The sequence below is a fragment of the Mytilus trossulus genome, chromosome 4 (assembly GCF_036588685.1).
Source record: "Mytilus trossulus isolate FHL-02 chromosome 4, PNRI_Mtr1.1.1.hap1, whole genome shotgun sequence".
NCBI classification, from domain to species: Eukaryota; Metazoa; Mollusca; class Bivalvia; order Mytilida; family Mytilidae; genus Mytilus; species Mytilus trossulus.
In genome coordinates, this window is record NC_086376.1 from 6,990,909 (window position 1) to 7,018,749 (window position 27,841).

Sequence of the window (27,841 nt, forward strand, 5' to 3'; positions counted from 1 at the left end):
TCTTATATATGATACTTGGAGCCTTTTAACTATAAAAAGTACAAAAAATATAAATTAATGAAAAAAAATCCATGTTACACTAATCAGTAGTACAGGCCAAAGAAGAAAAAATCAACCCTTTGCATGTGCAACTTTTGGTTCCATATATAGGAGAGAATTAATAAAAGTATCATGACGTCGCAATAAGCTGAAAAACTTCAAAATTTGAACAGAGTCTGGTTTTCTTATATCTGGTTGCTATGTACAAATCTGTAATATTTGCATTAAATATACCAAACTGATGCTTTAAAATTAATGTACACATGCCATACAATATTTTTCAGAATTGTTTTAGTCTATTCACTAACACATTTCTATGTGAAAACCTCACTATATTATATGTTTGTCCCTTTAAGGGTGCAATCAACAGTTTTTTTCTATGACGTCATATTTTGAGGGACCATCTATGATTGACCCTTAGTGGTGTTAATGTTAATGAAGATACTTGTATAAAACTAGATATCATTAGAATCAGAATTTTCTCTAGTTTATAATGAAATAAAAATAAATTGTACTTTTAATAGTACCAAAAAGTTTTATCCAGAGAAAATGGGGAAAACATTGTCTAATCTATGCATAAAAAACATGAAATCAGGCCATGTGCACACCCATGCAGACATGATACATGCACATTTTTCATATTCAAAACTGTATGAATTTCATAGGTTTTTACCTGGTCTTTCTAAAAATTTATGCTTCAGGCTACGTTCGCCTGCTCCGAAAAGAGCTACAGTGGGTGCAAATAAGTTTTGCACTTTTCACTGGCAAAAAAACAGGATGTTTACAGTTTGTCTCCCCTTAAAACATGTGTATTTAATCTAATTTTTAAAAATTATTTAAATCATTCAACCTGTTCTAATTGAAGCTAATTAACTTATTTTTACAATCAAATATAAAAAATACTTTTTTACCAATTATGTTGATAAAAAGGGGCTTCCCTCCAAGTCTATTTTTAGTCGGGGAATAACCCCTAGTTTTTTATACGAAACTGTTTATAGCACCCTTAAGCAAAACCTTGTATGCGATATATAAAAACTTCTCAGCTTTTATGAATCTGTACACAATACAGATTAAAATTATGTCTTACTTTAAGGATTGTGACCCCGAATGGTGAAACTACAGCTAATTTTATATGTCGCATAGTTGTGGTATTTTGGCCAGTGGCAAATAGTTTAACTGGCATATTCCAAACATTTCCTGTATCCTATTGTCATCAGTTTATTTCAAAAGAAAAAACATAAAATTGGGTTTCTTTTGAATAAATAGAATAAAAACTGTAAAATAAGCATAAATAAAGTTACTTTAAACATCTTTTGTCCCTATTATTATATGAACTAAGTTGTAGCTGAGTTGAGAAAAATATTGAAATAGTGTATTTCTTATATATGATACTTGGAGCCTTTTAACTATAAAAAGTACAAAAAATATAAATTAATGAAAAAAAATCCATGTTACACTAATCAGTAGTACAGGCCAAAGAAGAAAAAATCAACCCTTTGCATGTGCAACTTTTGGTTCCATATATAGGAGAGAATTAATAAAAGTATCATGACGTCGCAATAAGCTGAAAAACTTCAAAATTTGAACAGAGTCTGGTTTTCTTATATCTGGTTGCTATGTACAAATCTGTAATATTTGCATTAAATATACCAAACTGATGCTTTAAAATTAATGTACACATGCCATACAATATTTTTCAGAATTGTTTTAGTCTATTCACTAACACATTTCTATGTGAAAACCTCACTATATTATATGTTTGTCCCTTTAAGCAAAACCTTGTATGCGATATATAAAAACTTCTCAGCTTTTATGAATCTGTACACAATACAGATTAAAATTATGTCTTACTTTAAGGATTGTGACCCCGAATGGTGAAACTACAGCTAATTTTATATGTCGCATAGTTGTGGTATTTTGGCCAGTGGCAAATAGTTTAACTGGCATATTCCAAACATTTCCTGTATCCTATTGTCATCAGTTTATTTCAAAAGAAAAAACATAAAATTGGGTTTCTTTTGAATAAATAGAATAAAAACTGTAAAATAAGCATAAATAAAGTTACTTTAAACATCTTTTGTCCCTATTATTATATGAACTAAGTTGTAGCTGAGTTGAGAAAAATATTGAAATAGTGTATTTCTTATATATGATACTTGGAGCCTTTTAACTATAAAAAGTACAAAAAATATAAATTAATGAAAAAAAATCCATGTTACACTAATCAGTAGTACAGGCCAAAGAAGAAAAAATCAACCCTTTGCATGTGCAACTTTTGGTTCCATATATAGGAGAGAATTAATAAAAGTATCATGACGTCGCAATAAGCTGAAAAACTTCAAAATTTGAACAGAGTCTGGTTTTCTTATATCTGGTTGCTATGTACAAATCTGTAATATTTGCATTAAATATACCAAACTGATGCTTTAAAATTAATGTACACATGCCATACAATATTTTTCAGAATTGTTTTAGTCTATTCACTAACACATTTCTATGTGAAAACCTCACTATATTATATGTTTGTCCCTTTAAGGGTGCAATCAACAGTTTTTTTCTATGACGTCATATTTTGAGGGACCATCTATGATTGACCCTTAGTGGTGTTAATGTTAATGAAGATACTTGTATAAAACTAGATATCATTAGAATCAGAATTTTCTCTAGTTTATAATGAAATAAAAATAAATTGTACTTTTAATAGTACCAAAAAGTTTTATCCAGAGAAAATGGGGAAAACATTGTCTAATCTATGCATAAAAAACATGAAATCAGGCCATGTGCACACCCATGCAGACATGATACATGCACATTTTTCATATTCAAAACTGTATGAATTTCATAGGTTTTTACCTGGTCTTTCTAAAAATTTATGCTTCAGGCTACGTTCGCCTGCTCCGAAAAGAGCTACAGTGGGTGCAAATAAGTTTTGCACTTTTCACTCACAGGCACTTGTCTCAAAAAAAATATTCCTGTATACCTTAATATAACACAAGGTACTTAACTATTTTTTTTGAAAAATGACACCCAGTCCCGAAATCCCGTGATTTTTTTTATTTCTCGGTTGTCAAACCTACTTAAACTTAATATGCCGTAAATCTAAATTGATTTATCTACACAATGGTATATGACACGACTATCATTGTTGTCGGGATCATTAGTAGCAGGCCTGAGAAGTCGGTCAACGGGATGTTTTTTGCATTCGTCTCAATTTTTGGCAACACCCAGCCCGCAGTGATTGAATTATTATAAAAAGTTATTAAAATAAAAACTGTCAGCTTCCCTCTGACTATGAATTATTACTTTTATTGTAAATTCTTTACAAATTATGTGAAACAAACACAAATAAGTTTGTTATGAAACACACGTGTACACAACGACACTAATGTAGAGTTATAAATTGACCAAAATTTCCCACATTTATTTTTAGACAGACGATTGACCAATGAGAAACCAGTATAAACTAACATGCGGGCTAGGTGTTGCCAAAAAATGAGACGAATGCAAAAATACATCCCGTTGACCGACTTCTGAGGCCTGCTACTAATGATCCCGACAACAATGATAGTCGTGTCATATACCATTGTGTAGATAAATCAATTTAGATTTACGGCATATTAAGTTTAAGAAGGTTTGACAACCGAGAAATAAAAAAAATCACGGGATTTCGGGACTGGGTGTCATTTTTCAAAAAAAATAGTTAAGTACCTTGTGTTATATTAAGGTATACAGGAATTTTTGTTTTGAGACAAGTGCCTGTGTTTTCACTGCCAAAAAAACAGGATGTTTACAGTTTGTCTCCCCTTAAAACATGTGTATTTAATCTAATTTTTAAAAATTATTTAAATCATTCAACCTGTTCTAATTGAAGCTAATTAACTTATTTTTACAATCAAATATAAAAAACATGATACTTTTTTACCAATTATGTTGATAAAAAGGGGCTTCCCTCCAAGTCTATTTTTAGTCGGGGAATAACCCCTAGTTTTTTATACGAAACTGTTTATAGCACCCTTAAGCAAAACCTTGTATGCGATATATAAAAACTTCTCAGCTTTTATGAATCTGTACACAATACAGATTAAAATTATGTCTTACTTTAAGGATTGTGACCCCGAATGGTGAAACTACAGCTAATTTTATATGTCGCATAGTTGTGGTATTTTGGCCAGTGGCAAATAGTTTAACTGGCATATTCCAAACATTTCCTGTATCCTATTGTCATCAGTTTATTTCAAAAGAAAAAACATAAAATTGGGTTTCTTTTGAATAAATAGAATAAAAACTGTAAAATAAGCATAAATAAAGTTACTTTAAACATCTTTTGTCCCTATTATTATATGAACTAAGTTGTAGCTGAGTTGAGAAAAATATTGAAATAGTGTATTTCTTATATATGATACTTGGAGCCTTTTAACTATAAAAAGTACAAAAAATATAAATTAATGAAAAAAAATCCATGTTACACTAATCAGTAGTACAGGCCAAAGAAGAAAAAATCAACCCTTTGCATGTGCAACTTTTGGTTCCATATATAGGAGAGAATTAATAAAAGTATCATGACGTCGCAATAAGCTGAAAAACTTCAAAATTTGAACAGAGTCTGGTTTTCTTATATCTGGTTGCTATGTACAAATCTGTAATATTTGCATTAAATATACCAAACTGATGCTTTAAAATTAATGTACACATGCCATACAATATTTTTCAGAATTGTTTTAGTCTATTCACTAACACATTTCTATGTGAAAACCTCACTATATTATATGTTTGTCCCTTTAAGGGTGCAATCAACAGTTTTTTTCTATGACGTCATATTTTGAGGGACCATCTATGATTGACCCTTAGTGGTGTTAATGTTAATGAAGATACTTGTATAAAACTAGATATCATTAGAATCAGAATTTTCTCTAGTTTATAATGAAATAAAAATAAATTGTACTTTTAATAGTACCAAAAAGTTTTATCCAGAGAAAATGGGGAAAACATTGTCTAATCTATGCATAAAAAACATGAAATCAGGCCATGTGCACACCCATGCAGACATGATACATGCACATTTTTCATATTCAAAACTGTATGAATTTCATAGGTTTTTACCTGGTCTTTCTAAAAATTTATGCTTCAGGCTACGTTCGCCTGCTCCGAAAAGAGCTACAGTGGGTGCAAATAAGTTTTGCACTTTTCACTCACAGGCACTTGTCTCAAAAAAAATATTCCTGTATACCTTAATATAACACAAGGTACTTAACTATTTTTTTTGAAAAATGACACCCAGTCCCGAAATCCCGTGATTTTTTTTATTTCTCGGTTGTCAAACCTACTTAAACTTAATATGCCGTAAATCTAAATTGATTTATCTACACAATGGTATATGACACGACTATCATTGTTGTCGGGATCATTAGTAGCAGGCCTGAGAAGTCGGTCAACGGGATGTTTTTTGCATTCGTCTCAATTTTTGGCAACACCCAGCCCGCAGTGATTGAATTATTATAAAAAGTTATTAAAATAAAAACTGTCAGCTTCCCTCTGACTATGAATTATTACTTTTATTGTAAATTCTTTACAAATTATGTGAAACAAACACAAATAAGTTTGTTATGAAACACACGTGTACACAACGACACTAATGTAGAGTTATAAATTGACCAAAATTTCCCACATTTATTTTTAGACAGACGATTGACCAATGAGAAACCAGTATAAACTAACATGCGGGCTAGGTGTTGCCAAAAAATGAGACGAATGCCAAAATACATCCCGTTGACCGACTTCTGAGGCCTGCTACTAATGATCCCGACAACAATGATAGTCGTGTCATATACCATTGTGTAGATAAATCAATTTAGATTTACGGCATATTAAGTTTAAGAAGGTTTGACAACCGAGAAATAAAAAAAATCACGGGATTTCGGGACTGGGTGTCATTTTTCAAAAAAAATAGTTAAGTACCTTGTGTTATATTAAGGTATACAGGAATTTTTGTTTTGAGACAAGTGCCTGTGTTTTCACTGCCAAAAAAACAGGATGTTTACAGTTTGTCTCCCCTTAAAACATGTGTATTTAATCTAATTTTTAAAAATTATTTAAATCATTCAACCTGTTCTAATTGAAGCTAATTAACTTATTTTTACAATCAAATATAAAAAACATGATACTTTTTTACCAATTATGTTGATAAAAAGGGGCTTCCCTCCAAGTCTATTTTTAGTCGGGGAATAACCCCTAGTTTTTTATACGAAACTGTTTATAGCACCCTTAAGCAAAACCTTGTATGCGATATATAAAAACTTCTCAGCTTTTATGAATCTGTACACAATACAGATTAAAATTATGTCTTACTTTAAGGATTGTGACCCCGAATGGTGAAACTACAGCTAATTTTATATGTCGCATAGTTGTGGTATTTTGGCCAGTGGCAAATAGTTTAACTGGCATATTCCAAACATTTCCTGTATCCTATTGTCATCAGTTTATTTCAAAAGAAAAAACATAAAATTGGGTTTCTTTTGAATAAATAGAATAAAAACTGTAAAATAAGCATAAATAAAGTTACTTTAAACATCTTTTGTCCCTATTATTATATGAACTAAGTTGTAGCTGAGTTGAGAAAAATATTGAAATAGTGTATTTCTTATATATGATACTTGGAGCCTTTTAACTATAAAAAGTACAAAAAATATAAATTAATGAAAAAAAATCCATGTTACACTAATCAGTAGTACAGGCCAAAGAAGAAAAAATCAACCCTTTGCATGTGCAACTTTTGGTTCCATATATAGGAGAGAATTAATAAAAGTATCATGACGTCGCAATAAGCTGAAAAACTTCAAAATTTGAACAGAGTCTGGTTTTCTTATATCTGGTTGCTATGTACAAATCTGTAATATTTGCATTAAATATACCAAACTGATGCTTTAAAATTAATGTACACATGCCATACAATATTTTTCAGAATTGTTTTAGTCTATTCACTAACACATTTCTATGTGAAAACCTCACTATATTATATGTTTGTCCCTTTAAGGGTGCAATCAACAGTTTTTTTCTATGACGTCATATTTTGAGGGACCATCTATGATTGACCCTTAGTGGTGTTAATGTTAATGAAGATACTTGTATAAAACTAGATATCATTAGAATCAGAATTTTCTCTAGTTTATAATGAAATAAAAATAAATTGTACTTTTAATAGTACCAAAAAGTTTTATCCAGAGAAAATGGGGAAAACATTGTCTAATCTATGCATAAAAAACATGAAATCAGGCCATGTGCACACCCATGCAGACATGATACATGCACATTTTTCATATTCAAAACTGTATGAATTTCATAGGTTTTTACCTGGTCTTTCTAAAAATTTATGCTTCAGGCTACGTTCGCCTGCTCCGAAAAGAGCTACAGTGGGTGCAAATAAGTTTTGCACTTTTCACTCACAGGCACTTGTCTCAAAAAAAATATTCCTGTATACCTTAATATAACACAAGGTACTTAACTATTTTTTTTGAAAAATGACACCCAGTCCCGAAATCCCGTGATTTTTTTTATTTCTCGGTTGTCAAACCTACTTAAACTTAATATGCCGTAAATCTAAATTGATTTATCTACACAATGGTATATGACACGACTATCATTGTTGTCGGGATCATTAGTAGCAGGCCTGAGAAGTCGGTCAACGGGATGTTTTTTGCATTCGTCTCAATTTTTGGCAACACCCAGCCCGCAGTGATTGAATTATTATAAAAAGTTATTAAAATAAAAACTGTCAGCTTCCCTCTGACTATGAATTATTACTTTTATTGTAAATTCTTTACAAATTATGTGAAACAAACACAAATAAGTTTGTTATGAAACACACGTGTACACAACGACACTAATGTAGAGTTATAAATTGACCAAAATTTCCCACATTTATTTTTAGACAGACGATTGACCAATGAGAAACCAGTATAAACTAACATGCGGGCTAGGTGTTGCCAAAAAATGAGACGAATGCAAAAATACATCCCGTTGACCGACTTCTGAGGCCTGCTACTAATGATCCCGACAACAATGATAGTCGTGTCATATACCATTGTGTAGATAAATCAATTTAGATTTACGGCATATTAAGTTTAAGAAGGTTTGACAACCGAGAAATAAAAAAAATCACGGGATTTCGGGACTGGGTGTCATTTTTCAAAAAAAATAGTTAAGTACCTTGTGTTATATTAAGGTATACAGGAATTTTTGTTTTGAGACAAGTGCCTGTGTTTTCACTGCCAAAAAAACAGGATGTTTACAGTTTGTCTCCCCTTAAAACATGTGTATTTAATCTAATTTTTAAAAATTATTTAAATCATTCAACCTGTTCTAATTGAAGCTAATTAACTTATTTTTACAATCAAATATAAAAAACATGATACTTTTTTACCAATTATGTTGATAAAAAGGGGCTTCCCTCCAAGTCTATTTTTAGTCGGGGAATAACCCCTAGTTTTTTATACGAAACTGTTTATAGCACCCTTAAGCAAAACCTTGTATGCGATATATAAAAACTTCTCAGCTTTTATGAATCTGTACACAATACAGATTAAAATTATGTCTTACTTTAAGGATTGTGACCCCGAATGGTGAAACTACAGCTAATTTTATATGTCGCATAGTTGTGGTATTTTGGCCAGTGGCAAATAGTTTAACTGGCATATTCCAAACATTTCCTGTATCCTATTGTCATCAGTTTATTTCAAAAGAAAAAACATAAAATTGGGTTTCTTTTGAATAAATAGAATAAAAACTGTAAAATAAGCATAAATAAAGTTACTTTAAACATCTTTTGTCCCTATTATTATATGAACTAAGTTGTAGCTGAGTTGAGAAAAATATTGAAATAGTGTATTTCTTATATATGATACTTGGAGCCTTTTAACTATAAAAAGTACAAAAAATATAAATTAATGAAAAAAAATCCATGTTACACTAATCAGTAGTACAGGCCAAAGAAGAAAAAATCAACCCTTTGCATGTGCAACTTTTGGTTCCATATATAGGAGAGAATTAATAAAAGTATCATGACGTCGCAATAAGCTGAAAAACTTCAAAATTTGAACAGAGTCTGGTTTTCTTATATCTGGTTGCTATGTACAAATCTGTAATATTTGCATTAAATATACCAAACTGATGCTTTAAAATTAATGTACACATGCCATACAATATTTTTCAGAATTGTTTTAGTCTATTCACTAACACATTTCTATGTGAAAACCTCACTATATTATATGTTTGTCCCTTTAAGGGTGCAATCAACAGTTTTTTTCTATGACGTCATATTTTGAGGGACCATCTATGATTGACCCTTAGTGGTGTTAATGTTAATGAAGATACTTGTATAAAACTAGATATCATTAGAATCAGAATTTTCTCTAGTTTATAATGAAATAAAAATAAATTGTACTTTTAATAGTACCAAAAAGTTTTATCCAGAGAAAATGGGGAAAACATTGTCTAATCTATGCATAAAAAACATGAAATCAGGCCATGTGCACACCCATGCAGACATGATACATGCACATTTTTCATATTCAAAACTGTATGAATTTCATAGGTTTTTACCTGGTCTTTCTAAAAATTTATGCTTCAGGCTACGTTCGCCTGCTCCGAAAAGAGCTACAGTGGGTGCAAATAAGTTTTGCACTTTTCACTCACAGGCACTTGTCTCAAAAAAAATATTCCTGTATACCTTAATATAACACAAGGTACTTAACTATTTTTTTTGAAAAATGACACCCAGTCCCGAAATCCCGTGATTTTTTTTATTTCTCGGTTGTCAAACCTACTTAAACTTAATATGCCGTAAATCTAAATTGATTTATCTACACAATGGTATATGACACGACTATCATTGTTGTCGGGATCATTAGTAGCAGGCCTGAGAAGTCGGTCAACGGGATGTTTTTTGCATTCGTCTCAATTTTTGGCAACACCCAGCCCGCAGTGATTGAATTATTATAAAAAGTTATTAAAATAAAAACTGTCAGCTTCCCTCTGACTATGAATTATTACTTTTATTGTAAATTCTTTACAAATTATGTGAAACAAACACAAATAAGTTTGTTATGAAACACACGTGTACACAACGACACTAATGTAGAGTTATAAATTGACCAAAATTTCCCACATTTATTTTTAGACAGACGATTGACCAATGAGAAACCAGTATAAACTAACATGCGGGCTAGGTGTTGCCAAAAAATGAGACGAATGCAAAAATACATCCCGTTGACCGACTTCTGAGGCCTGCTACTAATGATCCCGACAACAATGATAGTCGTGTCATATACCATTGTGTAGATAAATCAATTTAGATTTACGGCATATTAAGTTTAAGAAGGTTTGACAACCGAGAAATAAAAAAAATCACGGGATTTCGGGACTGGGTGTCATTTTTCAAAAAAAATAGTTAAGTACCTTGTGTTATATTAAGGTATACAGGAATTTTTGTTTTGAGACAAGTGCCTGTGTTTTCACTGCCAAAAAAACAGGATGTTTACAGTTTGTCTCCCCTTAAAACATGTGTATTTAATCTAATTTTTAAAAATTATTTAAATCATTCAACCTGTTCTAATTGAAGCTAATTAACTTATTTTTACAATCAAATATAAAAAACATGATACTTTTTTACCAATTATGTTGATAAAAAGGGGCTTCCCTCCAAGTCTATTTTTAGTCGGGGAATAACCCCTAGTTTTTTATACGAAACTGTTTATAGCACCCTTAAGCAAAACCTTGTATGCGATATATAAAAACTTCTCAGCTTTTATGAATCTGTACACAATACAGATTAAAATTATGTCTTACTTTAAGGATTGTGACCCCGAATGGTGAAACTACAGCTAATTTTATATGTCGCATAGTTGTGGTATTTTGGCCAGTGGCAAATAGTTTAACTGGCATATTCCAAACATTTCCTGTATCCTATTGTCATCAGTTTATTTCAAAAGAAAAAACATAAAATTGGGTTTCTTTTGAATAAATAGAATAAAAACTGTAAAATAAGCATAAATAAAGTTACTTTAAACATCTTTTGTCCCTATTATTATATGAACTAAGTTGTAGCTGAGTTGAGAAAAATATTGAAATAGTGTATTTCTTATATATGATACTTGGAGCCTTTTAACTATAAAAAGTACAAAAAATATAAATTAATGAAAAAAAATCCATGTTACACTAATCAGTAGTACAGGCCAAAGAAGAAAAAATCAACCCTTTGCATGTGCAACTTTTGGTTCCATATATAGGAGAGAATTAATAAAAGTATCATGACGTCGCAATAAGCTGAAAAACTTCAAAATTTGAACAGAGTCTGGTTTTCTTATATCTGGTTGCTATGTACAAATCTGTAATATTTGCATTAAATATACCAAACTGATGCTTTAAAATTAATGTACACATGCCATACAATATTTTTCAGAATTGTTTTAGTCTATTCACTAACACATTTCTATGTGAAAACCTCACTATATTATATGTTTGTCCCTTTAAGGGTGCAATCAACAGTTTTTTTCTATGACGTCATATTTTGAGGGACCATCTATGATTGACCCTTAGTGGTGTTAATGTTAATGAAGATACTTGTATAAAACTAGATATCATTAGAATCAGAATTTTCTCTAGTTTATAATGAAATAAAAATAAATTGTACTTTTAATAGTACCAAAAAGTTTTATCCAGAGAAAATGGGGAAAACATTGTCTAATCTATGCATAAAAAACATGAAATCAGGCCATGTGCACACCCATGCAGACATGATACATGCACATTTTTCATATTCAAAACTGTATGAATTTCATAGGTTTTTACCTGGTCTTTCTAAAAATTTATGCTTCAGGCTACGTTCGCCTGCTCCGAAAAGAGCTACAGTGGGTGCAAATAAGTTTTGCACTTTTCACTCACAGGCACTTGTCTCAAAAAAAATATTCCTGTATACCTTAATATAACACAAGGTACTTAACTATTTTTTTTGAAAAATGACACCCAGTCCCGAAATCCCGTGATTTTTTTTATTTCTCGGTTGTCAAACCTACTTAAACTTAATATGCCGTAAATCTAAATTGATTTATCTACACAATGGTATATGACACGACTATCATTGTTGTCGGGATCATTAGTAGCAGGCCTGAGAAGTCGGTCAACGGGATGTTTTTTGCATTCGTCTCAATTTTTGGCAACACCCAGCCCGCAGTGATTGAATTATTATAAAAAGTTATTAAAATAAAAACTGTCAGCTTCCCTCTGACTATGAATTATTACTTTTATTGTAAATTCTTTACAAATTATGTGAAACAAACACAAATAAGTTTGTTATGAAACACACGTGTACACAACGACACTAATGTAGAGTTATAAATTGACCAAAATTTCCCACATTTATTTTTAGACAGACGATTGACCAATGAGAAACCAGTATAAACTAACATGCGGGCTAGGTGTTGCCAAAAAATGAGACGAATGCAAAAATACATCCCGTTGACCGACTTCTGAGGCCTGCTACTAATGATCCCGACAACAATGATAGTCGTGTCATATACCATTGTGTAGATAAATCAATTTAGATTTACGGCATATTAAGTTTAAGAAGGTTTGACAACCGAGAAATAAAAAAAATCACGGGATTTCGGGACTGGGTGTCATTTTTCAAAAAAAATAGTTAAGTACCTTGTGTTATATTAAGGTATACAGGAATTTTTGTTTTGAGACAAGTGCCTGTGTTTTCACTGCCAAAAAAACAGGATGTTTACAGTTTGTCTCCCCTTAAAACATGTGTATTTAATCTAATTTTTAAAAATTATTTAAATCATTCAACCTGTTCTAATTGAAGCTAATTAACTTATTTTTACAATCAAATATAAAAAACATGATACTTTTTTACCAATTATGTTGATAAAAAGGGGCTTCCCTCCAAGTCTATTTTTAGTCGGGGAATAACCCCTAGTTTTTTATACGAAACTGTTTATAGCACCCTTAAGCAAAACCTTGTATGCGATATATAAAAACTTCTCAGCTTTTATGAATCTGTACACAATACAGATTAAAATTATGTCTTACTTTAAGGATTGTGACCCCGAATGGTGAAACTACAGCTAATTTTATATGTCGCATAGTTGTGGTATTTTGGCCAGTGGCAAATAGTTTAACTGGCATATTCCAAACATTTCCTGTATCCTATTGTCATCAGTTTATTTCAAAAGAAAAAACATAAAATTGGGTTTCTTTTGAATAAATAGAATAAAAACTGTAAAATAAGCATAAATAAAGTTACTTTAAACATCTTTTGTCCCTATTATTATATGAACTAAGTTGTAGCTGAGTTGAGAAAAATATTGAAATAGTGTATTTCTTATATATGATACTTGGAGCCTTTTAACTATAAAAAGTACAAAAAATATAAATTAATGAAAAAAAATCCATGTTACACTAATCAGTAGTACAGGCCAAAGAAGAAAAAATCAACCCTTTGCATGTGCAACTTTTGGTTCCATATATAGGAGAGAATTAATAAAAGTATCATGACGTCGCAATAAGCTGAAAAACTTCAAAATTTGAACAGAGTCTGGTTTTCTTATATCTGGTTGCTATGTACAAATCTGTAATATTTGCATTAAATATACCAAACTGATGCTTTAAAATTAATGTACACATGCCATACAATATTTTTCAGAATTGTTTTAGTCTATTCACTAACACATTTCTATGTGAAAACCTCACTATATTATATGTTTGTCCCTTTAAGGGTGCAATCAACAGTTTTTTTCTATGACGTCATATTTTGAGGGACCATCTATGATTGACCCTTAGTGGTGTTAATGTTAATGAAGATACTTGTATAAAACTAGATATCATTAGAATCAGAATTTTCTCTAGTTTATAATGAAATAAAAATAAATTGTACTTTTAATAGTACCAAAAAGTTTTATCCAGAGAAAATGGGGAAAACATTGTCTAATCTATGCATAAAAAACATGAAATCAGGCCATGTGCACACCCATGCAGACATGATACATGCACATTTTTCATATTCAAAACTGTATGAATTTCATAGGTTTTTACCTGGTCTTTCTAAAAATTTATGCTTCAGGCTACGTTCGCCTGCTCCGAAAAGAGCTACAGTGGGTGCAAATAAGTTTTGCACTTTTCACTCACAGGCACTTGTCTCAAAAAAAATATTCCTGTATACCTTAATATAACACAAGGTACTTAACTATTTTTTTTGAAAAATGACACCCAGTCCCGAAATCCCGTGATTTTTTTTATTTCTCGGTTGTCAAACCTACTTAAACTTAATATGCCGTAAATCTAAATTGATTTATCTACACAATGGTATATGACACGACTATCATTGTTGTCGGGATCATTAGTAGCAGGCCTGAGAAGTCGGTCAACGGGATGTTTTTTGCATTCGTCTCAATTTTTGGCAACACCCAGCCCGCAGTGATTGAATTATTATAAAAAGTTATTAAAATAAAAACTGTCAGCTTCCCTCTGACTATGAATTATTACTTTTATTGTAAATTCTTTACAAATTATGTGAAACAAACACAAATAAGTTTGTTATGAAACACACGTGTACACAACGACACTAATGCATCTATCTATACATCTACATAATACTTCTTAACTTCAATATGTTGAAGATTACAAGAAGGCACATACTAGGGAAACAAATTAAAACTAAACATATTTACAATAATTTCAAGAAAAAACTTTTTTTTTAAATTTTTGTATATAGATAAAAACATGGTTTGATTTAGCAATACATATGTGGTTTTGCACCAGACTTAAAAGCTTCTAAGTCTGGGCTACAGGCTACTTGGTATGTTAGGGAATTCCACAACCTTATTGTTCTAGGAAAAAATGAATATAAATGATAGTTTGTGGGAGAGAATGGCTGTATAAATTTATGTTCTTTGGATGGTATTAGGTATGTATTTACTGGGATGGAGACTAATTGGTGTTGAATTTTATATAGCATGGTGACGGATGCAAGATTTCTTCTTTGTTGTAATGTTGGCCATCTTAGATGTTCAAGCATGGCTGTTACACTGCTTTGATAGCTGTATTGGTTTAGTGTATACCTGGCAGCTCTTCTCTGTACCATTTCAATTTTATGTATTTGTTGTTTCTGCCAGGGGTCCCAGACGACACTACAGTATTCAATTTTTGGTCTTACGTATGTTTTGTAAGCCAGTTCTTTTGTTTTTATGCTGTTAGTTTTGACGTTTCTTTTAATAAATCTCAGTGATGCATTTGCTTTGTTCGTGATGTCATTTATATGAGAATTCCATGTCAGATCGTTTGTGATGGAAACGCCAAGATATTTTGCTTTGTTTGTTGATTTTAAAATATGATTATGTAGTGTGTATTTATAGATGATTGGTTTATGTTTTCTTGTTATGTGGATGATTTCACATTTGTCTGGGTTAAAGGACATGAGCCATTCTTGCTCCCATTGTTCCAATTTATGTAGGTCTGATTGAAGGGTGTGACAGTCATCTAATGATGAGATTGTTAGATACACAATAGTGTCATCTGCAAAGAGGCGAACATTACTTTTGAGGTTGTCTGGCATGTCATTAATGTAGATTAAGAACAGACATGGCCCGAGAACAGAGCCTTGGGGAACGCCTGACAATACAGGACAACTATTTGATGTGTGACTGTCAACCACCACTTTTTGTGATCTATGTGATAACCATGCCTCTATCCAATTTGTTGTTTTGTTATTTATTCCCATGCGTTTCAGTTTAAGAATAAGTCTTTGGTGGTCCACCTTATCAAACGCTTTTGAAAAATCCATGACAACTACGTCAGTTTGTTTACCATTTGCCATATAATCAAGTATTTGCTGTGTAAAAGTTAAAAGTTGTGTTTCACAGCTAACTTTTGATCTAAAACCATGCTGCAGTGGATATAGTAAATCGTGAATGTCTAGATGTTTCATTATGGATGATACAATTATATGTTCTAGTGATTTACTAAGGATACAGGTTAGAGAGATGGGCCTGTAGTTTTCAGGTTTAGATTTTGCTCCCTTTTTGAAAACTGGTGTAACCAAGGCCTCTCTCCAGTCGTTTGGTACTGTTCCTGTATTTACTGATGAGTTAAATAAGTCAGATATAATAGGTGAGATTTCATGATGAACTTCTTTTAGAAAATGAGGTGATATTTTGTCTGGACCAATTGCTTTTGATGGGTTTAAGTTTTTTAGTAATTTAGATGTTCCTTCTGGGGTGATGTTTATTTGCTTCATTTCTAATTTGTGTGTTGCTGATTTTAATGATTTTAGTTCACAAATGTGAGATAATTTCAAAGGTTTAGGTGTGGTAAATGCTGAGTGGAATTGATGGTTTAGTGCTTCAGCCTGATCTTGGGGGTTTGTTTTTGTTATACCATTTACCTTTAGTGGTGATACACCTATATTTTCACTTTTTTGGTTTTTTATGAATGACCAAAATTTTTTGCTTGGTTTACTATCTTTTAGTTTGCTGTCTTCAATTATAATGTTTTCTATGTAGTTCCAATATGATGTTCTAAGCTTTTGTTGTACTTGGTGTTTTAAGGATCGGTGCTTTTTGATAGTATCCGATTTTTTATCTGATTTTGTTGCCTTTATTTTCTTATGTATTCTGTCTCTTTTTCTGATTAGTCTCTTTATTTCTGGTGTTAGCCAAGGAATATCTTGTTTTTGTTTCATTATTTTTGATGGAATATTTTTGTCTGTTATTTCTTGTATTTTGTTTTTGATCAGTGTCCACTTTTCTTCTGTGGTGTTATTAGTTAATGTTAGAGAAAAGTATTCGTCTTGGAAATTTTTAACTTCTGTGCGTATTTTGTCCCAGTCGGCTTTTTTGTATTGACTTATTTTTCTTGGTGTTTTCTTTTTTCTACCTATTGTGATGTTCATTTCGTGGAAGACAATGTCATGGTCTGATGTTCCGAGACTTGGTAGTGTTTTAATGTTTTGTACAAGTGAAGGCTGGTTAAGGTAAAACAGATCTAGTGTGTTTTCCTGTCTTGTTGGTATATGTACAACCTGTTCAAGATTATGATCATTCATGATATCAAAAAAGTTATTATATGTATTTGTAAATTTACAATTTGGTTTCAGTTCTTGTTTAACCCAGTCATATTTAGGGAGATTGAAATCTCCAAGTAGCCAGATATTACTGTGTGTTGGTATTCTCTGTAATGATCTGCTTAGTTCGGCGACACTTTCAGTGTCGTTTTCCTGTGGTTTATAATAAGCCCCAATGTAGATTGATTTTACTCCAATTATATCTACTTTTGCCCATAGTAATTCACAATTTGTGTCCAATTCTGGTTGTTCTGATGACAAGATATCAACTGAAATTGCTAAGAAGACACCCCCTCCTTTACGACCTGTCCGGTCTTTACGATAAATACAGAACAAGTCTTTAGGGAAGATTTCAGAGTTACATATATCTGGTGTAAGCCAGGATTCTGTGCCTACTATAATGTCTGGTTTGACTTGGTCAATTACTTGATGGAGGTCAGCTACTTTTGATTTTATTGACTGACAGTTTATATTTAATATTGTGAGACGTTTGTTAGCCTTTTTTGCTGTTGTTTTAGGCTTTTTGGTTGTTTTGAGAATAGGTTTTGGAGATGATGTTGCTTGAGGTGGGTCTAAAATCTCAGAACATGATGATGTATCTAGATTAAGAGAGTCAAAAATGTTTGTGTCCGACAATGTGTCGAGTGATTCAAAAAGTCCACCTGAGTAGTTGGGTAGTGCACAGCGAAGACAGTACCAAATGTGTTTACTGTTCGATAACATGTTGTATGTCTCATTTCCTACTCCTTGACAAGATGTGTGATACCATTGGTCACAACTATCACACATAATTCCTTTATCCGACCAGCATACTTCTGTTTTACAGAAGCCACAGTCATATTTTGTTTCATTTAATGTTGGACCTGGATTTGGATTTATATCCAGTGATTGATTTAGTAGAAGTACACATAAATATAGTAGTGTTAGTTTTCTATTATTTTTATATGATGATGAGAAAACTTTCCGGTGTTTTATACTTTCAAACATAAAGAATGTATTTTTTAAGTCAAATAAATCTATTTTGGTGGTGATATATGGTGGTATGTTACCTGTATATGTACTGAGGATTTCAGTATAGGTAGAACATATATGATGGTTATGATTTATGTTCATGATGGTTGATTCAGGTAATGTTGTGCATACTATAATATTTGGAGTAGAGCTGTTGTAGGACATGCTCAAGATGATAAAAAGTATACATACTATTTTTATTAACATTTCTTCCTGGTTCAAGGTGGTACGTGCTCGAGAGTGGAAAGTGCAAACAAGACACACAAAATAATGTTAGATACTGATGAATTGTTATAATCTTCGTCCTCTGTGCTCACCCAAAGGCACTAAATGATACACACACAAATGGAGCATGTTAGTTTCATGATGAAGGATAGACTAGAATAGTTTCAAAAAATGATATTTGTACCACCACTGATTTTAAGCGGAAGTTTATAAAATGTAAACAAGGAAGTGGAATTAGTAGCGGGCCACTATGGCGCGAAAATAATATCAACTAAGTGTTCCAAATTTAGGCTTCAAAGTACAATAAAATTTACAGGTTTTTAGATTTCCTGTTTTAGTAGACAGGTTTTGTGGTGCTTATGGTTTTGGTAAGCTCTGATAATAACTGTAAAGATGATTTTCAGAAAATAATTTTCAGCTGACAAAAACAACGCAGCGTTTCCCTGAGCATGCGCAAAAACACGTGCGATGTAGAGTTATAAATTGACCAAAATTTCCCACATTTATTTTTAGACAGACGATTGACCAATGAGAAACCAGTATAAACTAACATGCGGGCTAGGTGTTGCCAAAAAATGAGACGAATGCAAAAATACATCCCGTTGACCGACTTCTGAGGCCTGCTACTAATGATCCCGACAACAATGATAGTCGTGTCATATACCATTGTGTAGATAAATCAATTTAGATTTACGGCATATTAAGTTTAAGAAGGTTTGACAACCGAGAAATAAAAAAAATCACGGGATTTCGGGACTGGGTGTCATTTTTCAAAAAAAATAGTTAAGTACCTTGTGTTATATTAAGGTATACAGGAATTTTTGTTTTGAGACAAGTGCCTGTGTTTTCACTGCCAAAAAAACAGGATGTTTACAGTTTGTCTCCCCTTAAAACATGTGTATTTAATCTAATTTTTAAAAATTATTTAAATCATTCAACCTGTTCTAATTGAAGCTAATTAACTTATTTTTACAATCAAATATAAAAAACATGATACTTTTTTACCAATTATGTTGATAAAAAGGGGCTTCCCTCCAAGTCTATTTTTAGTCGGGGAATAACCCCTAGTTTTTTATACGAAACTGTTTATAGCACCCATTAGATTATGCATCTTACAGACTGATGACAAATAAGGGAAACGAACTTATTGTGTAATGGGTTTTAAACACAGATTTCGTTCCGCAAAATTATTTGCGTAAACGACATTTCAAGGTCAGTTATAATTGAATTGATTTGTCTATTTTTAGAAACGTAAACTGGAAGTTTTATTATTTCACAACAGAGAGTGTTATCAATTTTGTTAGTGATTCATGCATTTCATTTCATAAAAAAAGAAGAATTTAATTATTTTTCAGGGATAATGTATTTGTTTGGGTCGGCGGGAATAAAAAAGCATGAAAAGTCAATTTTATTTTTATTCTAGGAATCAGCAAAATCAGGTCGGCGGATCCATAAACCAACAAATTAAAAAATCCTGGCCTAACCATAAAACTCTTTTACCCATCCTTTCACATTTTCTTTTCTCAATGTTTTCTTTTAATCTCTTAGTTAAATTTTGCGGTTAAAAATTACCTTTTTAAATGTCAATCATTTATAAGTGTGTTCATTTGAGATCATTACATGTAATAAAAAAATGTGTGAATAATTATTACAATTTCATGAAATACTGCATACAAACATGTATCAAGTCACAATTTTGGCAATTTTTGAAAGAAAATTTACATGTATATGAATATTTATCAAAACATATTTATGAAAAAAAAATCACAATTTAAAAACTATTGACATATCTTTTTCAGGTTTTAGATTTCTGTTGTAATATCGTGTCCAGTGCTCTGTGTTTATGGACATCAACTATAGCAGTTCCGTTTCTTATGATTAACAACAATTACTTCTCCCCTGATGTGGAACAAGGATTCAACAAAGGATCCCTGCTACACCCTGGATTGTCCTGTTTGCCATCATGTATAGAAAACGTTCAGAATAATCCTTGGGATCAGCTTTCACCAAATGTAGGTTATCAACATCTAGCAAAAATTATGCTCAACATCTAGCAAAACTTATGCTCAACATCTAGCAAAAATCATGCTCAACATCTAGCAAAAATCATGCTCAACATCTAGCAAAAATCATGCTCAACATCTAGCAAAAATCATGCTCAACATCTAGCAAAAATCAATTTCAACATCTAGCAAAACTTATGCTCAACATCTAGCAAAAATCATGCTCAACGTCTAGCAAAAATCATGCTCAACATCTAGCAAAAATCATGCATAACATCTAGCAAAAATCATGCTCAACATCTAGCAAAAATTATGCTCAACATCTAGCAAAAATTATGCTCAACATCTAGTAAAAATTATGCTCAATATCTAGCTAAAGATGTGCTTAAAATATTTTTAAGGACTGTTTTGAACATGCAGGGAGAGTGAGAGACTGTGAGCTTTTGATGTGTATTGAAGGTTTAATTATTGTAACTTTGAGATAAAGAAGAGCAATAAACACTGATGTTCCTCTGGTTCAGTCAATTACGTGTTTATAACTCTTCCTTTCCATCACATTTAGTTTATATTGTTAGAGTTTTTAATTACTTATTCTCATTTATTATTATTTATAGATATTTATTTCATGAAATACGCCACTTGATATAAAAAAAAGAACATGTGGTATGATTGCTAATGAGACAACTCTCCACAAGAGACCAAAATGACACAGAAATTAACAACTATAGGTTACTGTATGGCCTTCTACAATGAGCAAAGCCCATACTGCATAGCCAGCTATAAAAGGCCCGAAATGACAATGTAAAACAATTCAAACGAGAAATCTGACAGCCTTATTTATTTACAAAAAATGAACAAAAACAAATATGTAACATAAAAAAAGCCAACCACTGAATTACAGGTTCCTGAGTTGGGACAGGCACATACATTCAGAATGTGGCGGGGTTAAACGAGTCAGTTGATGACCATTTTTATATTGTATTAATCAAACATAAGTTTTGATTCATTGCAGGTGATTGACTGGATAGGAATAATGGCATCCTCCTCTGTTATTCCTGACAAAACAAGGAATATGGTCAAAGGTAGGTAACTTGTTTATATTTTGCTCAAGCAGCACAAAGAAGGGTGTGGATGGTAAAGCCTTTCATTTTTTTTATCTTCAATTTCCATTTTTCTCTATTCTTTATTTATTCTGTATTCTTAACTTTTAAGGGAATATTTTTCTCTATTCTTTTTTCATTTTGTCCTTATTTTGTTTGCCCTTTATTTTCTACTTTTGCTCATTAATCTCTATTCTGTTAACCACATCCAACCCCTCAGAAAGGGGCAAGCAGGGTAAAATCAAATACCAAAATAAATATTTTTACAAATTTTCTCAATTCACTCACAAATTTAAATTCTGATATACAAGTGAATTATTTCATAAAGGTTTACAAATTATTTTTTTTACTACATGTTAAAAACAAATCTTTTAAAATATTGGATCTAGATTTATTGAGTTTCAGAAATATTTCTCACTATTGCTGATTGTATATTTTTTCTCTCTTAAATCAAAGTATCCAGTTAAATAAATGTATTTCTATAATTTTTTATTTCAAAAGATTTCTTCTCATTTACAGCGAGTGGTATGATGCAAAGACACATCAAAGATTTTCACAAAGCTGCAGTGTGGACAAAGTTTGTACATGACAATATATAAAGGAATTATGAAATTATATCAATAAAATTATGCTTCTATCTCTCTTGTTATATGTTCTAGTTTCATTAGTTTCAGGTTTCTTATTAAGTGTTAGACTCTGTAAGAATCAGGCAATTTAGAAAAAAATCAAAATACATTGAGGAAAAAAAAACACTGACCTAACCATTCTATTTTGAGGTTACCCTGGTCTTGATTTAGAAATGGCATGTCTTTCGTTTCTATGTGTCTGATTATTCAAGAAATCTCTAGATAAACTTTGATTAGAACGATAGCAAATTATATAAGGAGTTAGCTCTCCTTAATTAAGAAATTGTATTGCATTTCAACCAAATTATATCTTGTATTACCTGAACAGAAAAAGGAAAGGAATATTATTTACATACACTATACATTTTGAACATGAATTGATGTAAACTTGAGTGGGTTTTTGTTTGTCATGTTTTTCCCCACTGCCTGATTCTAAGAAGATTTGCTTAAAATAATAAATTTATCTAATTGACAAGAATGATTTTAATATATTTTGGATTTGTAAAAGATATCAGCTTTAAACAGAATATCAAAGAGGTGGTGGGGCTTCCACAATTTCCTTAAAATATTTTTTTGGTTTCCATGAACAATCGAATATCACTATGAGATTTGTCTCACTGGCAATTACTTCATCAACTCACTTTTGTCACAACTTCAAATTTCATGGAAAAAGAGAGACATGGTAAACTTACATTCCTACCATTTGCAGTATATCATTTACCTTGGAATTATTGATTTTCTTTGGTACCTATTTTGTGCGAAAATTACATATTCATGGATGTTTGATTTCGTGATTTCACAAGCCTGTTTACAAATCTAGAAAATTCCTGGTTCACCTATATTGTCCATTTGACTTCTATATATTTGCAGAAAAAAAATCTTAAAAATTCATTTTTTCCTTGATGTATGTTAATATATGGTATATACGAACTCTGACTAATAATTTCATAATTTTTGGTCAATATTTAAAAAAGTTTCCCATTAGGTCTCTATGTTAATTTTATTTTTTGAAGTGTTGATTACCTGATGGAGTAAGTATAAGTAGTGTAACGGCCTTCTAAACAAAACAAAACAACATACATGTGCTTTTAATGTTTGTTTATTTGTTTCATGTGACTTTGCATATTTAAATATTAAGATGACCTCTACTGACCATCAACTAAACTTAGATTTCATGTCATGTGATTGTAATAGTTGTTCTATATATGATAAGAAACTGCAATTTCCATTTTCTTTTAAAAAAAAAACATTAGATATATTATAAACTAGTAAAATACTACTTTATAGGGAAAGGATATCAAAATGAATATTGTTTTTTATGTTTACCTTCAATTGTTATGTTAGTGAATATTTAGCAATGACAGAATTTACCAACTATAAAAACTTTTTTTTTTTCCTTAATTGTTTGCTTCCAAGATGTGCATTTTGCACATTAATAAATAACTGAATGTTTATAATTAACTGAAATCTGTTTTTTAACTATTCAGAGACTCTTTTTATTGTTATTCAACTCACCATGCTAAAAGCATAAAAAGCTTGTGTAAAGTAAGTAAACTTATACATGTATAATGATATAAAATCAATAATCAAAACCACAAAGTGATGATCATTTTCATTGGTGTCCTTTAATATTTAAATTGGTATAGTCACATGATACAAATAAACAAACATTAAAAGCACATGTATGTTGTTTTTGTTTTGTTTAGAAGGCTGTTATACTACTTATACTTACTCCATCAGGTAATCAACACTTCAAAAAATAAAATTAACATAGAGACCTAATGGGAAACTTTTTTAATTATTGACCAAAAATTATGAAATGCACAGTCAGAGTTCGTATATACCATATAATAATATACATCAAGAAAAAAAATATTAATTCATAAAAATGAATTTTTAAGATTTTTTTTCTGCAAATATATAGAAGTCAAATGGACAATACCCACAAATCAACAGAAATTGGTATTCCAACGAATAATACTGAATCCACAGTAGAACATGATAAATAATATATACAAAAATTCATTGATGATAGGGATATATATTCAACATCAAGTAAGACATGCTTAGAAATCTTATTTCAAATTAGGAGATGAGACAGTTATCCTCTAAAAGACCAAATGATAAGGATGCATTACCAAAAATTAGTTATAGAACAACCTTCAACAATAAGCAAAACTTGTATACACTAGGATACAAGTAATAAGATAAGATAAGATAAGAAAACTTTATTATGATTCGGCATGAGTACAAACGAGCAACACAAGCTCTAAGGAGCTTTTGACTGAATATAAAAACATATAAATAACATAAAAACAGTGCATTTTGACATATAAAACAACCTGTTATACAAAGTTGAAATCTCACATACATAGCATGCAATAAAAAAAGCAACAAATTTTAAATTGAAGTAAAAACATGCTTGACCAGAGCAACCAAAAGCAGCATAATTAATAAACTGTTCAAGAATTATCTGCAAGCAGAACAGTGACATTCCAAACCGTTCCAGGACTGAACAAGACTTTTAAAATGTGAAAAACAGTTTAAAGTCCTGAAATGGTTTGGAAGACAGTTCCATAAAGTAGCAGCAGCAAATTTGAACGATTTTTTACCGTTACGGGTTGATTTTACCTGTGGAATTTCAAAAGTATTTACATACCTGTAAGAAGGTCCGAGAACACAGTTAATTCGTAGTGCATTTCTTTTAGAACATAAATGAAAATTTAAAAAATCCCACCTGCGCTTTCTCAAAGAAACTTTTACAGTGTGTTGTACTACTTTTGGGACAAATTATATCAAAATTATAGAAAACTTCATCGCCTCTAACTCAAAATATGGACAATTTTATGTTTAGGGCGTCTTGAAATCTTTTGACAGCTTCCGAAGTGCTCATTTTCAACCTTTTTCAGCTGGACCAAATCACTACTTTCCTTTAAAATTCTGGACCCAAATTTTTTTACAGTGTAATTTTATCCCCATACTTGCAATTTGAGGCATTAAACATGGAGAAATAAATTTGGAAGAGGTATAAAAATTAATGGCAAGTAACCCACTGTCAACACTAGGAACTATATCAAGGGACGACAATGGTAGTCTCGGACCAGAAAATTTAGATTTTTTGACATTCACCAAATTTTGTAAGCACACAGGAGCGATGTTGTTTATAATTTTAAAAGTTTCTAGAGCTATTGTTCTTAATCGTCTGATCTGCAAGGAAGGCACCTTAGCTTTAAGTAAGAGGTCCTCGTAGGAGCTGCTAAAATCCTCATACACAAAACAGAGTGCTCTTTCCTGCACCTTTTCTAGTTTTTTGGAATTTTTCTCAGTGCAAAAATGCCATGCCAAAGGGCAAAAATTAAAATTACTAAGAGTAAAAGTATGAAATATAGTAAGTTTACTAAGTCTATCCAAAAATGAGCCTAAACGTTTTAAAACATTTAATTGCTGTGATGCCTTCCTACAGATAGAGCTGATATGAACATCAAAATTTAGCTGGTAGTCTATTTCAATGCCTAATAATTTTACTGTTTTTTCACATGTGAGGTTCGAATTTTGAATATGTATAGATGGGTTCTTTTCAAAGGTCTTTTTGCCAACAGCCAAAACTTGAAATTTGTCAGGATTTGCTTGTATTTTATTTACCCTGAACCACTCAATAAGTATTTTTGAATCAGATTCCAAAGTTGAAATTAATAAATCGAAATCTGGAGTACAAAAAGACAAAGTATTGTCATCTGCATAGATATATGACCATTTTTAACAAAAAGAAAAATATCATTTATAAATATGTTAAACAACAATGGCCCTAGTATCGAACCCTGTGGTACGCCTTTATGGATGTCAGCCCAACCACTCAGAACATTGTTGACTTTAATTTGCTGTTTTCGATTAGATAAATAGGACTTTAAAAGAGCAACTGCATTGGGGTTAAACCATATGCTGATAATTTATCTAGCATGATATTGTGAGGCAGGCAGTCAAAAGCCTTAGAAAGATCCATGAATACTGCTGCAATGTACTGTTTTTTATCAAGAGCTTCTCGCCAGTCTTCTAACAATCTGAGAAATGTGGTCTGACATCCATGTCCACGTCTAAATGCACACAAAAATGGATTAAATATTTTATCAAAACAATCAGTTAATTGAATTTCATATATTTTTTCAAAGATTTAGAAAATATGGGTAAGACACTAACTGGTCTATAATTTGTTTTTAATAATGGGTCACTTTTTTTTATGAAGGGGGGTCACTTGGGCTTCTTTAAGTTTATCGGGGAAACAATTATTATCAATTGACAAATTTACAAGAGTTGTCAGCTGTGGTGCAATATAAGATTTACAATTTTTCACTTTTTTTGCTGGAATACCATCAGCTCCTGTAGCCTTCTTTATGTTTATTTTATTCAAAAATTTTTCAACATTATCTTTTGACACTTTTTTAAATTCAAAATCAGAATTATGTTTTCTGTTATCCAAAATTTCTTTTATACTAGGGTGATTTGAGGGGTCATATACAACATATGCTCCAATTTTGTCTGCTACTGTGGAGAAAAAATTATTAAAAACATTTGAAACTTCATTTGAACAATTTACAATTTTGTCATTTTCACATTATAAAATTTTTTGCTCTCCACAGTTCCCCTTTTTTGAGAAAAATGGTTTGACTGTTTTCCAAAAATCGCAAGATTTTGACCCACCAGAGCAAGGTTCTAAAAAGTATACTTTAATTGATTTGGAACACTTAAAAAGCTTAAGGTAAAACAAATCTTATAATTTAATAAATTGCACAACACATAAGAAATGGCTCTGAAGAGATTGGTAATGATATGTTAATCAATTTAAAAAAAAAATGATGAATTTTAGATCTTGTTTATACTTTTGAAATTGAAAATTTTCGTGTCATCTCAGCTGTTTAAATGGAGAAACAGTGAATGACATGTGTTAATAGATAACAATGATGGATTAATTGGTGATTAATGCCACTTTCAACACTTTTGTGCTACTTAATCAATAAATGGCAATTTAACTTTTATTGGTGGATGAAGCCAGAGTGTTGGAGGGAACCACAACCTTAGATAGGAAAACTGACAATCCTAGTCAACTAAGAATGGAGACAAGTGCACCTGACCCATACAGGATTTGAACTTACAACCTCCATGTTGACTGGCTGGTAACTAAGTAGTTTGACTACTAAGTGGTTATATTGTGGTTACTCTTACCACCACACCAAACAATATCACAACTATTAAAGGTAGCAAGGGCAACAACTCATCAAGTCTAAATACAGGACTTACAAATCCACAAACACTAAAAGCTCAGTTTGTATTTAAAGTTATGAATATTTCATAAGATTTGATGAAACAGTTCTTCAAATACCATAATTTACAGTAATATAAAAAAGGAAAAATGAAAGACATTGCTATTGTGTTTTTTTTTTTGCAAATTGGAATTGTTTCACATTTTGTAATGCCAGGGTCTTTACAGTTGACTATATATATATATATATATACCAAGTAAGTTTTGATCACTGTTGAAACTGAGGGTGACAAATCTTATGATCTCTGGTGGAAAGTTGTCTCATTGTCAATCATACCACATTATATAATTTTTAAAGAATAATCATAGCGTTGTTTTAGTCTGGTTAAAAAAAAATGATCCTTGTTTGTTTCATTAATTTATTAATTTATTAAAGGTAAAAAGGAAAAATCTATAAAAAAAAACATCAG

General features: G+C 31.2%; 1 protein-coding gene across 2 annotated transcripts in view; it reads left to right on the forward strand.

Annotated features, from left to right (window-relative positions):
• The window catches only part of LOC134714572 (focadhesin-like), a 292,611-nt gene extending 270,483 nt beyond the window's left edge, over positions 1-22,128 (forward strand). For both annotated transcript variants that reach the window (XM_063575928.1, XM_063575927.1), the window contains 3 exons: positions 20,188-20,400; positions 21,404-21,473; positions 22,011-22,128. In XM_063575928.1, coding sequence (XP_063431998.1) covers positions 20,188-20,400; positions 21,404-21,473; positions 22,011-22,090 — 363 coding nt within the window. In that variant the 3' untranslated portion in view covers positions 22,091-22,128. The remainder of the gene's footprint in view (positions 1-20,187; positions 20,401-21,403; positions 21,474-22,010) is intronic.
• The last annotated feature ends 5,713 nt before the right edge of the window (positions 22,129-27,841 follow it).